This window comes from Heloderma suspectum, chromosome 11, assembly GCF_057233095.1.
Source record: "Heloderma suspectum isolate Gila_16-S chromosome 11, 16-S_ref, whole genome shotgun sequence".
Lineage (NCBI taxonomy): Eukaryota > Metazoa > Chordata > Lepidosauria > Squamata > Helodermatidae > Heloderma > Heloderma suspectum.
Genome location: NC_139468.1, coordinates 22,520,695 through 22,536,688, shown reverse-complemented (window position 1 = coordinate 22,536,688; position 15,994 = coordinate 22,520,695). Strand labels below are relative to the sequence as shown.

General features: G+C 40.9%; 1 protein-coding gene across 1 annotated transcript in view; it reads left to right on the top strand.

Moving 5' to 3' along the window:
• The first annotated feature begins 11 nt into the window (after positions 1-11).
• The window catches only part of FAM227B (family with sequence similarity 227 member B), a 156,797-nt gene continuing 140,814 nt past the window's right edge, over positions 12-15,994 (top strand). Inside the window, exons 1-6 of the mRNA XM_084816376.1 lie at positions 12-206; positions 5,002-5,055; positions 6,048-6,306; positions 7,704-7,759; positions 10,419-10,463; positions 11,319-11,423. Coding sequence (XP_084672502.1) covers positions 171-206; positions 5,002-5,055; positions 6,048-6,306; positions 7,704-7,759; positions 10,419-10,463; positions 11,319-11,423 — 555 coding nt within the window. The 5' untranslated portion in view covers positions 12-170. The remainder of the gene's footprint in view (positions 207-5,001; positions 5,056-6,047; positions 6,307-7,703; positions 7,760-10,418; positions 10,464-11,318; positions 11,424-15,994) is intronic.

Genomic DNA, 15,994 nt, shown 5'->3' with positions numbered 1-15,994 from the left:
CCGGAAGGATCGGACGCGGCGGACCAGGCGCAACGGGGAAGCGGTTGCTAAGGCTCCTTAGCAACGTCAATACAGGCCTAGCGCGGCGGCGGCGGCGGCGGCTAGGGCTAGCAATGTGGGGCGGAAAGAGACGCTGATTGCAAAGGGGCAAGAAGAAGAAGGAGAGCCCCATGTCTCTCTTGCCGGGCAATCGGCCACCCTCAAGGGTGGGGGGTTTACTATAAGTCTCCGTTGTTTACTAGGGTTGCGGAGGGCTTGCTTAAAGATTTGGTGAGACCCTGGATATGTTTATTCAGCTGCCTCGAGTGCCGTTTTTTTTTTAAAAAAAATAAAAAATAGAAAGGTGGGGTACAAATCAAAGCAAATAAGGGCACAATCCTATGCAAGTTTAGGCAGAACGAGGACTACAACTCCCAACATGCCCGGCTGGGGCCTGCTGGGAGTTGAAGGCCTTTTTTCTGCCTAAACGTGCATAAGATTGTGCCCTTCGATAAATTAAAGTTTTCCGAAGTAAGTCCCAATGTGTTCAATGGAACTTACTCCCGGGTAAGTGTGCATATCCATTTATTTAGGACCAAATTCTCATTGAACTAACTTAGTTCTCACTGAGCTAAGTAAACATGCATGTGCTTTTGCTGCTAACCTGTGCCTGCTTACCTGGGAGTAAGCCCTATTAAATTATGGGTGAGGAACTTACTTCTGAGTAAACATGGATAGAAAGACTTAAACAGGTAATTTCAATGGAGCATAAAAATTACTTCTTACTTCTTAGTCTCCTGTATCGGTTCCCATAGTCTAATGTCGTTTTGTATTATATATTTGCATGCCCACCTCACCTCCAAGTTAAAAATATGGATTACAAAATATAACTGTGCGTATAATTTTTTGATGTGTTATATGTTTACATTTCTTTTGATACACTGTTTGTTTATTTAAATAGATGGATACTTTGATATGTTCATATAAGAAAGTAATGAAATACATGTACAGATCCTTCAATCATGTTTCCCAGGTGGTTTACATTACTGTAAAATACAATAGTAGTTAAAAGCAATAAATTAGCAGCTCAAAACTTTTCTTTTTGGTCCTGCTCATACGTCTGTAACAAGTGACATGAAGAAACTAGGTAGATGAAGCTATTCTAGACCTTGGGATAAGCTTATCTATATGGCAAGCCTATATGATCATTGTGCAATTCCTGCCTTTAATTTTTTGCATTATTTTTTCACCCTATTTCCAGTTTAGAGTTACAATGCACCACCAGATGTGAGTAAGCTGTTCGCATCAGGACAAGTCCTTCAAAGTACATTTTCTGGTGCATATTTTTGGGTAACAAATGTATAAGAAAATAGCAATATTTTAGCTTAGGGGAAATGCTTCTCAAAAAAAGAAAATGATGTGTTTAGCTTAGTAGCACTTGAAACCCAATCTTTTTGGCTTTAGGGGGACCTCTCCAACCCCAGCTATAAGCCTAATACAATTACATCCTTATTCATTACTCCGTTTTGTTTCCTAACATTTAACCTCTTGTTTTATGCAATGCAAATCTAGTGACACCACCACTTTATTATTTTATTTAAATATTTCTAAACTGCCCTTCATTGAAATGGATTCCAGGGCAATGTACAAGGGCATGAATAAAATTAGTAAAACCAATACCAATATCAATAAAACATCAATAACAATTAGAACAAACAAGAGTCAGGTAACACTATAGAGCAGACAGAGGCAATATTACCATTTAAAATGGTACATAAATAATAAGCTGTTGCCAGAATGATTATAATGTCAGAGTCAGACATACTGCTTTGGGGAGGGTGTTCCAAAGTCTTGGCACCACCACAGTAAAGGCCCTCTTCTTTGTAGAATCATAGAATAGAAGGGTTGGAAGGGGCCTATAAGACCATTGAGTCCAACCCTCTGCTCAATACAGAAATCTAAATCAAAGCATCCCTGACAGATGGCTGTCCAGCTTCATCTTGAATGCCTCCAGTGTGGAGGAGCCCACTACCTCCCTAGGTAATTGGTTCCATGTTCGTATCGCTTTAACAGTCAGGACGTTTTTCCTGATGTTCTGCCGGAATCTCGCTTCCTCTTACTTGAGCCCATTATTCCGTGTCCTGCATTCTGGGATGATCAAGAAGAGATCCTGGCCTTCCTCTCTGTGACAACCATTCAAGTACTTGAAGAGCACTGTCATATCTCCTCTCAGTCTTCTCAAGGCTAAACATGCCCATTTCTTTCAGTCTCTTATCACCTATGGAAGGCACTTGGAAAAGGTCTCTCTAAAATATCTTAAATTGCCATGTTTATATATCTCTGCAGCAAATTCACAACCATTTACTCCAGAATAGTTCTTAGCCATATATGTTATGGGATCAGTCCAAAATAATTGTGGACTGCACAGGAGTGTGCAGCATGACTCATTTTCCTTGAAAAATCACAATTGTTTTCCCGTTGTGTATGTATTGGCTCCTTCTTGCATGTGAAGAACAGATGTGAAGAGCTCTTGATGGAATGTATTCTCCCCTCTTCCTCCCCATCAGCCATATCCTGGGCCTTGGCTCATTAGGAATGGTCAGTTGTGTGGGTGTTTCAGTTCTATGAGATAGAAGGCACTCTGTGCAGAAGGGGCTGGATTGTCATCCTTATTTGCTCCCATTATGTTTCTGGCACATCACAGTGGATTACTTAAACTGTGATGTTTTTGCAGGTAAAGAAGATATAATGTGTTGGTGTTTACATTATAGGAACATGATCAGATTAGATGACCATAAAATAATATCCAATGCCATGATTTTACCATAATTAAATCATTAACCAATACTTAGCTATGTATCATGAGCTTTAATACTAAAGCCTCCCGTTATAGATTTAGAATTCAGATGTTTGAAGCTTGGGGTGGTGTCGGGGGAAGAAATATTTTGTTTGCTCCATTATTTGTTTGTGCTCTGACCAATTTTGATATTCGGAAGAAAAATATTTCTATTTGGAAACAAGCTGTTCACTTGTGAGATGAATGAGAGGTTTGTTTCATTTCAAGTAACATAATAACGTACTGCTAAAATGAATCCCAAAATGATTTAACAGGCAATTATGTTCTGATTCTATAGAACTGCTGGCTCAAACTAAGAAATATGACAAGCTATGTGGAGCAAATATGATCTTTAAAATATCAAAATAACAAAGTTTAAAAATAGTTTTGCTGAGTTTTTCCTTGATTCAGAAACAACGAAGAAGCATTTTGTTATATATATTTTTCTTAGCAATGGGTATGCTCAGAATGTCTGGGCAAAACATCATTATTACGTTGTATTATCCCAGATTCTAAGCTCAGTTGCACTTGTGTCTTTTGACAGAACTGAGGTCAGATTTTAAAATGCAATGTTTTGATATTACTTTGCTTTTGCTCTCACTTTTTTTTAATTGCTGGCAGCATGTTATATACTCAAGAAAAATAAGTGGATATATTTTAAAGGAATTAGGCTTTGTTACTGTCACTTGGTGTGGTGTATCAACACTTTCACTAAAAATGAGGTTTCATTATTGTCTGTACCATTAAGTCATAAATACTTATTGTTTGTACAAATTTAACAGAAAATGGTATATTTGCCCCAACCAAACAAGGTAACGTATATTCTCATGGCTGGTTTTAACACTCATCTGGTTGGGGACTGTTACAAACACAATGGAGGAACAGACGCACACATACCCCTCTCCCATATAATATGTAGCATGAAAGTTGCATGTATATAATTGTACACACATATGCCCAATTTTTGTGTTCCCTTCCTTCCTTTCGGGAGAAGGAAACACTGTATGAATCGGGCCTAGATGTATACATATCATACATCACCTCATATGCCTTTGTACAGAGAGTGCAATTCACAATCTTATAAAATAAATGGACGTACACTTGTTGCATAAAGGTCACACAAATGCATCTGGTGTAGGGTATTATTATTATTTATACTTATATCCTGCCTTTTCCCCAATACTGGGACTCAAGGCGGCTTTACAACATTAAAGACTTTTACAGTTAAAACATAAATAGAAATATACCAAAGGAAAAAATATAATTAAATCATCGATAATATTAAAATTGTATAAAATATCAAAATTGTCAAAGACAGTAACAATTTAAACAATAGTGTCAATCCATCATATTCTCACAGGTCCAGACTATCTACCCCCCAAAGGCCTGCCAGAACAAAAAAGTTTTTGCCTGCCTGTGGAAACATACCAAGGAGGGTGCCACTCTCGCCTCCCTGGGAAGGGAATTCCAGAGCTTTGGGGCAGCCACCAAAGAGGCCCTCTCCCACGTTCCCACCAGGCGAGCCTGTGATGGTGGTGGGACTGTGAGAAGGGCCTCCCCTGAAGATCTCGGAGCATGAGCAGGCTTATAGGGGAGAATATGGTCTTTCAGGTAACCTGGACCAGGGGCTGTCTAGGGCTTTATAGGTCATGACCAGCACTTTGAATTGTGCCTAGAAATGGACTGGGAGCCAGTGAAGCTATTTTAGCAGGGGAGTTGTATGTTCCCTGTAGCCAGCCTCTGTCAACAGTCTGGCAGCAGCTCTTTGAACCAGCTGAAGTTTCCAAACACTCTTTGTTACGTAGAGCGTGTTACAGTAATCCAGCTTCTTAGGCATGTGTCACTGTGGCCAAGTCAGACATCTCAAGGAATGGGCACACCTGGTGCACTAGCTTTAACTGTGCAAATGCACTCCTGGCTACCGCTGAAACCTGGGCATCTGATCCGCCAATAAACCTCTGGTTTCCCAGCCAGGTGACAGGGTAAACCAGTTCTAAGATACAATGTGTTTTCTTTTTAGTCTTCCACATACTTACTTGTATTTTTTAAATTTTCATTCTCTGATCATTATTAATGCCTGCCTTTCATGCATTAATTAGCAAGGCCTAATTGTAGGGATTAAAGACTTTATTGGTAACACAGTTTCTGGGTTTTTTCATAAAACAACTATCTTTTTGTGTTTATAGACAGTGGCAGAGCCTGCTCATACGTTTCAAGAATTTTTACTCTCTCAGAACTTGGTATGTACATTTTTAAAAATGCCCATGTGATTGTGTTTTCTGGAGACTGGGGAGGGGAGACTAGAAAGAAGGATTGAGCAAGTATTGAGCAAACACCTTTTGAATGTAAATCCTGAGAAACAAGTTGGAATGAGGATTGTGTTTCAAACCCTCAGGCCTGTGGAATGTAAGAACAACGCAGAACTGGAAAACATTCCATAGAAAGGCACTCAGTGGTTATTCTGCATTTTTTATGTGCAAGTTTGGAGGCAATTTAGAAGCTGTTACCCTTTTGTATTTTAGAAGTTAAGCATAAGTGATATCAGTAGCTTAGACTTTGTGTGATTTTACTGATTTATTACATAATTGGGATCAGTATGATGTAGTGAGCAGACTGCTAGACTTGGACAAGGGAGAACCTGAGTTCAAGTCCTCTCTCATTGGGTGGCCTTGAGTAATTCACATTCTCTCACCTAATCTTATCTCACAGGTTTGTTGTGTAGATAAAATGGGATAACCCCATCTAAGCTATCCTGAACTCTATGGAGGAAGGATGGGATGCAGATATGATATTTAAAGCTAGGATTATGTGCTCTGAATAGCCTGTGACAGGATTTTCCAGAGGCAGAAACTGGGAATACTATATACAAGAAAATATGGTCCATTAATTTTATTATTTATCTCCAATTACCTTTTATGTCCCACCTTTCTACACATGGCATTCAAGGTGGCTAACAACAGTAAAACATCAAGGCCTTCACATGTCAATGTAGAAAATAACCACAAATATCTGGGTACAATCCCTCTCATGTTCAGTACTTGTAAATTCAGTTTATTTTAATGGGAAAGTTAAACGCACACTTAAATCTCTGGTGTTGAAGTAACTGGATTTACAAGTACTGAGTTTTGACTGGATGGTCCCATATATAACACACATTTATACAAACATATAAATATTTGTTGCCTAACATTATTGAGCATTGGCAGATTTTCTGTAACTGTTATTATTGCAGGATGATTGGCCAAGATTTCCCTACTTGCCAGAAATGGATGCTCGTCCTTTGGTTACCCAGTTAAGAAACGACTATCCCTTAGACACTGTTACGAAGTATCTTTATGACAATGCTCCACTGCCCACTGAAATTATTTCCAACTTGGAAAAGAGACTGGATCAATGCAAAATAGAAGTCCATGTACAGGCTAAGCATGTATTTTCTTTGGAATCTGGAAAATCAAAAATAGATGACCAAGGGATTTCTGCTCCAGAGCAAGGTAATTTTATCTCTTGGGTTATTCATAATAGGACCAACAATCAATTGATTTTATAAGTTTTACGCTTTGAAACATATCCTTGTATTTAAATGATTAGTTGCTGGAAGGAACAGCCTGTAGTATGAAATGCTTAGAAGAAAACATAGAAATTAAGTATCTAATGCATTTTCTGAACCTTGGTTGTCTCACCTCATTATCCAAATGCACTCTGCATTTCTTACATATACACTCATGTGACACTATAATACGCTATTTAGCTTCTGATTGCTCCAATGATTTGGATGTTCCCCATGGAATCTACTGAAAAAGTTAACTTGGATACCTCTCTGGTAACAAAGCCAATGGTAGTCTGAACAGTAGAAAATTAATTTCACCGTGTTAATATAGTTAAATGTTGTCTTTAAACATACCAGTGCGAGCTCACTTTGCCTCTGGGATACATTTAGACAAGATTTATTGTCTAAGCAGTAATAAGTTACAAGCAATCCTGCATCCACTTAGCTACACTGGCTAATATGCCTGGGATTCTAAGTAAAGTCTCCCCCATTTCCCTGTTTGGAGGCCAGGAGATGTTTGGCACTTGTATAGAAACAAACCAGATGTGTCCTACTTGATAGAGTTGATGGTGATCAGAAAATTAGGCTCAAAAATGTGGTCTGGCTCACACCAGCAGGGAAATATTTTCCTTAATGTCCAGTGTAGGCTTTAAAAGCAGGTTTACAGCTAATCTAAAAAATATACCTACGGCAAAACAGTCTCCTGTAATAGTGTGCAGGAGTATTTTTTAAAAGAATTTAGTGAGAGGTGTTTCACTTCAGTCTGTGGAACCACTCCCTGAAGTACCCGTGCTTTCCTTCAAAGTAATTTTTGAGACATTTAAGGTGCAAACCTATTCATGTTTAGGCAGGAAAAAAAGCCTACAACTCCCAGCATGCCCCAGCCAGCACAGCATGCTGGAAGTTGTAGGTCTTTTTCCTGAACATGCATAGGATTGTGCCCTTAAGGCTGCAGTTGTAAGCACATTTCCTAGGGAGTATGTTCCACTGAATTCAATGGAACTTAACTTCGGAATGAATGTGTATAGGACTGCATAGTTAATCTTTGGATTTGTGACTGTGGAAAATTATTAACATTAAATATACAACTAGAGTGATTCTGTGGTCCAACTATTAAAATGTAAATTAATTTAAGCAGAGGTAAGGCACTTCGCATCAATCAAGAATCTAGCCCAGTTATTCTATCTCTGGCCTATCATATGGGTGATCTGTTTTCTGCACCATGCATATTTGAAAATGCAAGTAAATAGTTGTGGCCAAAACACTGGATCTGTATTTTGTTTCCTGAAATTGAAATTACTGATATTTTTTACCCTCTTAGCATCCTTTGTTCTTTTCAAGATACTTCAGCTCCTGAATCACAGGACATTTTGATAAAGAAGAAGAGAAAAATAAAGGTAGTTAATGTATTGGTTTATACTCCCAATTCACCCTATACCCACACCCTATTTTACACATAGTGGTCTCATGTGATAGGTTGCTCTGCTTGTAGAACTGACTTATACTAGTGCATTTAAGGTTGTATCCAATGGTGTCCTTCTACCGGCAGAACAGAAAACACTGGCAGATCTAATTCCTCTCCTCTACAGCCCCCCCCACTCCAAATCTACACGCCCCCACACTCCAAATCTGCTCCAGCGGGTTGGTGGACCCTCCAGAAAATTGCAGGGGAGGGTGCTGCAGGGGGAGGTAAACTCCCATTGCATGACTGGAAGTCCCCATGTAGCATTGAATTTAGCCTTTACACAGCATTATTAGGGAGGAGAAGGGTTTAGGATGGTTTTGCTGTGTACTGTTCTAGTGAACCAACATGTAGGGACCACATCATTGGTTTCCCTGAAAAGGAGCACAAATGGCTTTATCCTACCTATCTAGATAATAAGGTGGCTTCAGCTGTAGTAGCACAGACCAATGTTTACTCTCACAGAGCTAAAGCAGGTTTACAGAATCAGTTTGCCAAGGAAAGAGACATAAGAAGGATGCAAAGCGTCTATACTACCAATGTATACTGGTTTATTTATTATATTTCTATTCCACCCAATAGCTGATGCTCTCTGGGCAGTTCACAATGATTAAAACCACAAAGTACATAATAAAATATGGTTAGCCATTTGCTGTCCCGAAGCAACATTGGGAACTAATTCTGTAAGAGGCTATTCTCAGAACCCTGAGCAAACTACAATTCTAAGGATTATTTGGGGGTTGTGACAGTTAAACTGGTAGAAAACTAATGTAAAGTTCTGGTCTACTCATGCATCAGAATGAAGCGACAGAGTGGATTTTACCACTTCAGATTGCGAGTGGGGAATGCCATTTTTTATTGCTCTCCCACATGCCAAGCTTCCTGTACATAAAAAACTTACAGTATCAACGAGAGAGTTCTATACCATCCCACTCCTTCCTGTACTAGTTTTTGATTGCACAGTGTGTAATTACATAGGAGAGCATTTGGAACTGTAATTCCCCCCCCCCCCCAATGTAAAATGATATAGTCTGTTCTACCACCTCAGTACTCTTTCACCTTGTTACCAACATACTGTGATCATGAAGAAAGAGGTTAAAACTTAGCCAAAACTTTATATGTAGGCATACATGGAGGTTGATTTAATGAACATGTGAAAGAACAGGGGCACCCAAGGCCATTCATTCTAGCATTTTATCTTGTCCAAGGAGCTGTCAATGCCACATTTAGCTTCTTGGATGGTTGGCGCAAGCCTGAGTGTTCTTTTCTGATGAAGCCCTGTGTCAATTCAGAAATTTGGGCTCAGCATGGTTCCCATTTCCAGCAATTGCCCAAACTAAGATGGGTAATCCCATATATTACCTGTGGCTGAGTGGATCATGCTGCCTGCCTGATTGAATTGAGGGTGGGCGAAGTGGGGCGAGGCCTTATAAAGGCCTCACCAAATCACACATCTCCTTTCTTGCAAGATGCACAAATTCTGTGTCTCGTGAGACTTTGCGTCAATAAATCCTGTGGTGGCCGTATTGCTGGACAGCACAAGATTTCTCCCTGACATGTAGAAGGCCTCTCAAGTGGTGAACGGTGGCCTGAAGTTCCCAGGGATCACTAACAGGGTTCCCCTCCTCAGTGCTGCCATCACCCTCCCTCCCTTCTGCTGCAAGCCAGCCACAGTCAGGGGCGGGGGCACGCTGCCACATTTAGGCACTGCTAATATGCGATAGGTAAATATCTTAATTACAAGATATTAGTCCAAACACAGTTTTTGTAGTAGCCCAAGAATGAAGTGCAGAAATTTGCTCAGTTTCAGAATTGTAAAACATTTTAAAATTTAACTGCATCATCAGCTCCCAGATGTTTTCTATGCAGACACTGATAGATACTTGCATTGTGTGCCTCCCTGATCCTCACAGATTCTCCTACCCTACTACCAGAAAAACAAGGATGGTGGTTTTATATGCCTGCACAGGAAGCACTGCCTAAATCGTGTACCTTTCTTTACAGCAGTCAATTCATTTTTAAATTTCACAGTGGCTGCATTTGCATGTCTCGTCTTTTGGGTAGGAATCCTGGCTTAATAAACCATGATGTGAACAAGCAGTGTGCTTGTGCACACAACCCATTCACTTATCACTTCAAGTGGGTAAACAAACCAGGAAGGAGATAGATTTGCATGATATCCAAACCCAAAATTATGGTTAAAGTGTGCTCAAACAGATTCATAAACCAACAGGAAACCCTGGTTTAAAGTTGGTTTATGATCCTGGTTTATTTGGGTTCACTTAACCATAATCCTGGGTTTGGAAATCAGGCAAAGCATTCCTCTTCCCGGTTTGTTTACCTGCTCAAGGAAAGCAGGAGCAAACGAGGCATGCACTGGCATGCTGCTCATTCATATACTGTGGTTTATTAAACTAGGGTTCCTGGCTTAAAATAATGCATGAACACAGCCACTGTGTCTTTTCATTATACGTTTTCAGCAATTTGTATTGTTATCATAAATACCAGAAGTTAAAAGGATAACGTATTTTACCTATATCATTCAGTGGATTTAGCATATTTTTACAATGTGTTTTGTTTAAAATGTATTTCAGATTGCTGCAGATGCCATACCGGACTTAAATTGTAAAAAAGTCGAGGTAATTTTGCCAAATATATTGCAGATGTCAGTGATACAAAATAAAAATTTATCAGTGTATATGACAAATGAAAAGGGTCAGGTTCAAAGCATAGACGGTAGGGCCAAACTTTAAAAACTAGTTTAGACAGACGTATGTAAAATCCTTATTTGATTGTGTGATTAGCAATAGAACTATTATTCTGGAATAGCTTGTTGGTTGACTTCAGCTTTTGGCTTATACAGGCAATCAGTTCAAAGCATTCCCCTACCATATTTTAGCATTTGCAAGATAAGGGGACAGTCCATTATCAATTACTCCTGGTTATTTACTATCATTTTAGGGTGAAACTACACAAGTACACCTTTTAAAAAGCATGATTAGAATTGACTGGTTTCTTTTCCCAGTAAAAGCAGTCATTCATATACACAATTTGGACTGAAACTAAAGCATGGGAGACAGGCAGGTGGGTGGGGCGAGGAGAAGTTTAACTTCTCCATTCAATTTTCCTGCCACAAATCATTCCGCAGCTGCTATCCTCCCCCCACCCCACCCTGTGCTTTTTACTGCAAATGAAATAGCACCTTTGGGGCATACAGCAGCTGGGCAGGAAAGTCAGCAGGAAAATGGCATGGGAAGAAAACGGTTCAGTGGTGTGTGCCATAGCCCTGATCTGGATTAGGATTCTACATGGCTGCTTTTTCTGAACAAAACTGAAGTGGCCAGTTCTAAGCACGCTTTTAAAAATCTGTACTTAACATGACATGTGATTTAGCCCCAACTTTCCTTATGTATACCAATGTTCAGAAGGATGTCTTTCTAAAATAAACAATTAGAAGGATAATTATTTACATGAACTTTCTTTTTTCCTTTTAGAATTACAAGTTCCCTGGTTTCAAGTTAAGGAAACTTACAAAGCTACCAAACCATCTAGAACCTGCACAACTCTGGGATTCAGTTCTAAAAGTCCAAACGTACAGGGTATAAACTTTTAATTTCAGTTTAGTTAGCATATAACTGTTGATATAAAATGTTGCAACAGCTTATAGTAGATTCAGTTTGATATGCAGTTTCTATCTGGAACAATTTTAACAGTTCTTTTAAAATATTTCATTAAATGTTATAAGTATTATGTAACATGCTTTATACACATTATATATTATACAAATCTGAAGGCAATTACTACTCATGAAATCCTGTCATCCGCTGTTAAGATGGGTAAAGCAATCCTATATTTCCATTACACTGGTACCAGAGATACACAGCTGCAGCACTGGCAGAATAGCCACTGTACCCGTTGCATGCTCAGCTTGGGAGGGGAAGGGAAAAACACAAAACCAGAAAATACAAGAACATGATAAAAATGACGGACATGCCTTAGCAACCCTGGAAACCCTGCCACAGCCCACCAATCAGGGACTGTGCCAGTGACAATGCCTGCATACTGCCCACATATACAGGCAGCCAGCAAACCCATATTGATGGAGGAATGCCCCCAGCACACTCCCTTCATCACTAGCCATGCAGCATGCAGGATGACACCGCAGTGCCCCCATTCCATCAGCCCCAGTCAGCAATAGCCCACTACTACCAGTCCCCAGGCATCCCTACAATCAGAAGTTTGAATGTCTTTATGCTCTTCACAACTGCTATTTTATGAGCACAACAAACACAAAGGGAATGAAGGAGAAGACACACAACACAGCAGGCATATAGCTTCCTCCTAGGCTGGGAGTGCACACACTGCAGAGAGCACACACAGCTCCCTTGGAACAGGGAGGAAAAGGCTTTTCGGCTGAGATGCCAGAGCATGCAACAAGGGCAACCACAGAAATACACTCATAAGCAGCAGCCTCCAGGGGCTCACTCCGTAGGTCAGGTGGTTTGGAAGTAGGAGATAAACTCAAATAGGAGTTTGAGCCCCACCAGGGGGAAGGGATGGATATGGCTTCACTCCCCTTCTGCATGCCTGGTAAGAAAAAGAAAAGCTCATGTTGGAAGCAGAAGAGAATTCTCCCTGGACCAGAACCCCACTGCAAGCTTCATAGAGCGGTTCCCTTACTACTCAGCCACGGCAGCTGTTGGGAATCAGACACATCATGGGGCTTCTGTCTTCCCTCACCCTTAGCCTCAACATCTGGTCATAGGCTCCAGGAGCACAGGAGGTGCAGGAAGAGCCCACCTCACATATTACATGTGGGGAGGGGGTGGCAGCTTCAAATCCCTATGCTAGAAAAGGTGGGGATGGCCTACTCACATCTAGGCACACCTGAGCCAATCAGGAGGAGTGCTGAATGTACCAATAATCCAACCCCTGCATGGGCTAACCAGGTCTTTTGGCTCACACCTCTCCCAGACAACCCCTGAGACCAATACACACACACACACACACACAATTTTGCCTGATAGGTTGGCTATCCCAGGGACCATCCCAGCAGGTGTCATTGCCTCCTCTTCCCTTCCCGCAACCTCCAAATAACTGCCTCTTATACTCTGGCTGCAGCACCTATCCCACTTGTGCACCTGTCCTTCCCCCTGAGAGGCCTGCCCACTCCCGGTACAGGATTGAGCAGAGAGATGAGGGGCCACTGCCCTCAGCCTATCAAACCTCCTGCCCGCTCCTCTCAGAATCCCATCCTAAAGCCAGCTGAAGCCAGATCATACTAGGCTGGGGAAAAGAAATCCCTGTCCATCAATCACTGTTTTCCTGTTTTAATGTTTAGTGTTTTAGTTTTTAAATTGAAGGGATGTTTATGTTACATTTTTAATTTTTGTTGTGAGCTGCCATTAATTCCTTGGAGAAAAGTTGGGTATAACAGCGTTAAAATAAACAGAAGGAACAACACATGCATGACAGTCAAAACCTTTATTGATCAGCCTCCCGGATAGAGTAGATGCTGAAAGGGAAAGACACGTGTATACGATTGCCACTAGTTACTCCAGCATGGTACCTAGAATATTGGCTTGGCAGACAGCAGGGTAGCAAGTACAATGTTCTTCATGACACCAGCTCCATGTTAGGAACACCTTCACCTGTCATGGAGCTTGCAAAGGTACAAGAGGCTGCTTGGAGCAAGTAGGTGAACAATCCAATGGAGGGAGAGTCAGAAGCATTCTGGTCTTGCACTGTGCCTCCCTTGCAGCCTGTATGAAATAACGTGTAGGATGAATCCTGTACCTGTGGGAGAGTGGCCTGTGGAGAGAAAGAGGTGACATGGACAGAGTAATGAGCAATAGACAGCAACTGGAGCACATCGTCCTTGAATCAAGATGTACAGTTGGTGTTTGTAAGGGGGTGAGAGACCATGGGGAGTGAGAGAAGAGTGAGAGGTGCCACCCAAGTACTTATGTCTCAGCCTATGTTTCCCCCCCCCCAGGGGGGGGGGAAATGTTACAAACTGCAGACCTTGGGGGTTTTCCATTATGCCCAGCTTTTTCTCTTCCCTCTCCAACTTTTTTGTTTTGTTTTTGTTTTACACCTAGACTGAAGTAGAGTTCTGGAGAAATACTAAATCCTACTTGCTTCTTTGTGGCATTTTAGTTGGTCCAAATAAAGGTATTACGTAACAGTTACTTTCAGAGTAGTACTGACCCTATCAGTATCGGGGTCCCTTACCTGGGACTAAGACCCACTAAACCCAAACGGCTTACTTCTGAGTATACACATATAGAATTGTACTATAAATGAATTTCACTTATCAAGGTTTTCTTTACATTTTAGATTTTCCTCATCTCTTTTCTCCAGTTTTCTTTATTAATGTTTTTGAAGCAGTGATTAAATGTGAGATAACCGCATGTTTATAAGCGTTATCTCATTTTATGGACTTGCACATTTTGACAAAGTGTCACGTTTATTTATTGTAGTAATTATTAATTTCCTGTCATTTGCTCAAGGCCAAGGAGTGTCAAGTATGAGAACAACCAGGCTTTTGGGGGAACCTAATGGTTTGAAGCCATTGCATCTGAGCTCTATTGGTTCCCTTTTTTGTCCAAATAACAGACCTTCTTATAGATCTGTGCCAGATTTATGCTTACACAAATAGTCTTTTAGAAGCCAAAAATTACTTGGGACCTAAACATCCTCACTGAAGACTGGTAATGTAACATTAACAATCAAAACCAATTTTTAATCCCATAAAATAAGTGCTACAATTGCAGAGCACAAAATGATTGCTTGCTGTTGAGAAAATGAGTATTGACCCAGCTGTTATTTGGGGTCAGTTTTAAAAGGGTTATATGAGGTTGCAGCTGTGGAGCGACAATTATTCTTGTAGACACGCAGTAAAGGATTTAATGAAGTATAATTTATCTTTAGTTCTTGGTTTCATGGCTGTAAAAATAATTTCCCAAGCGTGATGCAGTGAGATTTGCCTAAGCTTGTCAAATATTTTAAAGGATCAAGAATGTGGCCCTACTTTTCCATCACAAATCCACCAGGATTCTTTCACAAAGGCTACAGTCAATTTGGACAACCACTTCCAAATTCTTGCATTGTGGGGCCCAAGCAGAGGATCCTAGCACTTCAGGCCACATCACCATCTGGCAACTTGCAAGGCATCATGCTTTGGGTTGCCCCACATCACAAAGACAGGAATTTTATCAATACAGGCCATCAACGCTTACTAAAGAAAATATTGTGACTGGCATGCTCATCTAGTACATAAGCCCACTTAATTGTTTATAACAATAGTCACATTGGCATGCCATGTGATTCACGGGTATTCCCAACTTTTTAAAATGGAAAGCAGCTTCAGGAAACTGCAATTGGGAATGGAGAAGGAGGAGGGGCTTCTTAACTATTTCCCTGCAAGTGTTTCTACAAAGCCCCCAAGCAGCTTTTCTTTCTATGCATGGTCCCAGATGCTCTTCTGCTCAAAACTGTAGCCTCCTGAGGTATCTTGTTTCCTTAAAAAAAAAAAAAGGCATTGTGACTTTATACACAATAATGGGTATAAACATATAGTTCACCCCTTAGTGTGTAGAACTAGCAATAGTTTGTCAATTTGATCCTTAATATATTTAATTGGGATATACTAATTTAAGTAATTTAATTAATAATGGCTACAATCCTGAGTAAGGGCCGCGGTGGCTTAGTGGTTAAGACGCTGAACTGCAGGCCGGAAGGTCGGCAGGACAGCAGTTCGAGACCCGAGTGCCGCGTGACGGAGTGAGCTCCCGTCTTCAGTCCCAGCTTCTGCCAACCTAGCAGTTCGAAAGCAAGAAATTGCAAGTAGATAAATAGGTACCGCTTCGGCGGGAAAGGTAACAGCGTTCCATGCACCTCGGTGTTCAGTCATGCCGGCTACATGACCACGGAAGCGTCTTCGGACAGCGCTGGCTCTTCGGCTTAGAAATGGAGATGAGCACCACACCCTAAAGTCGGACATGACTGGTTGGGGACACCTTTACTTTTTTACCTTTACAGTCCTGAGTAAATCGCATTGGAAATGCATTGCATTGTTATCAGTGTGTGTGTTGTGGGGGAGGGTATTTCCACCAGCGATTTACTTCGAGCTGGCTGCATGTTGAGGTCGTTAGGGCCATCCTAACGT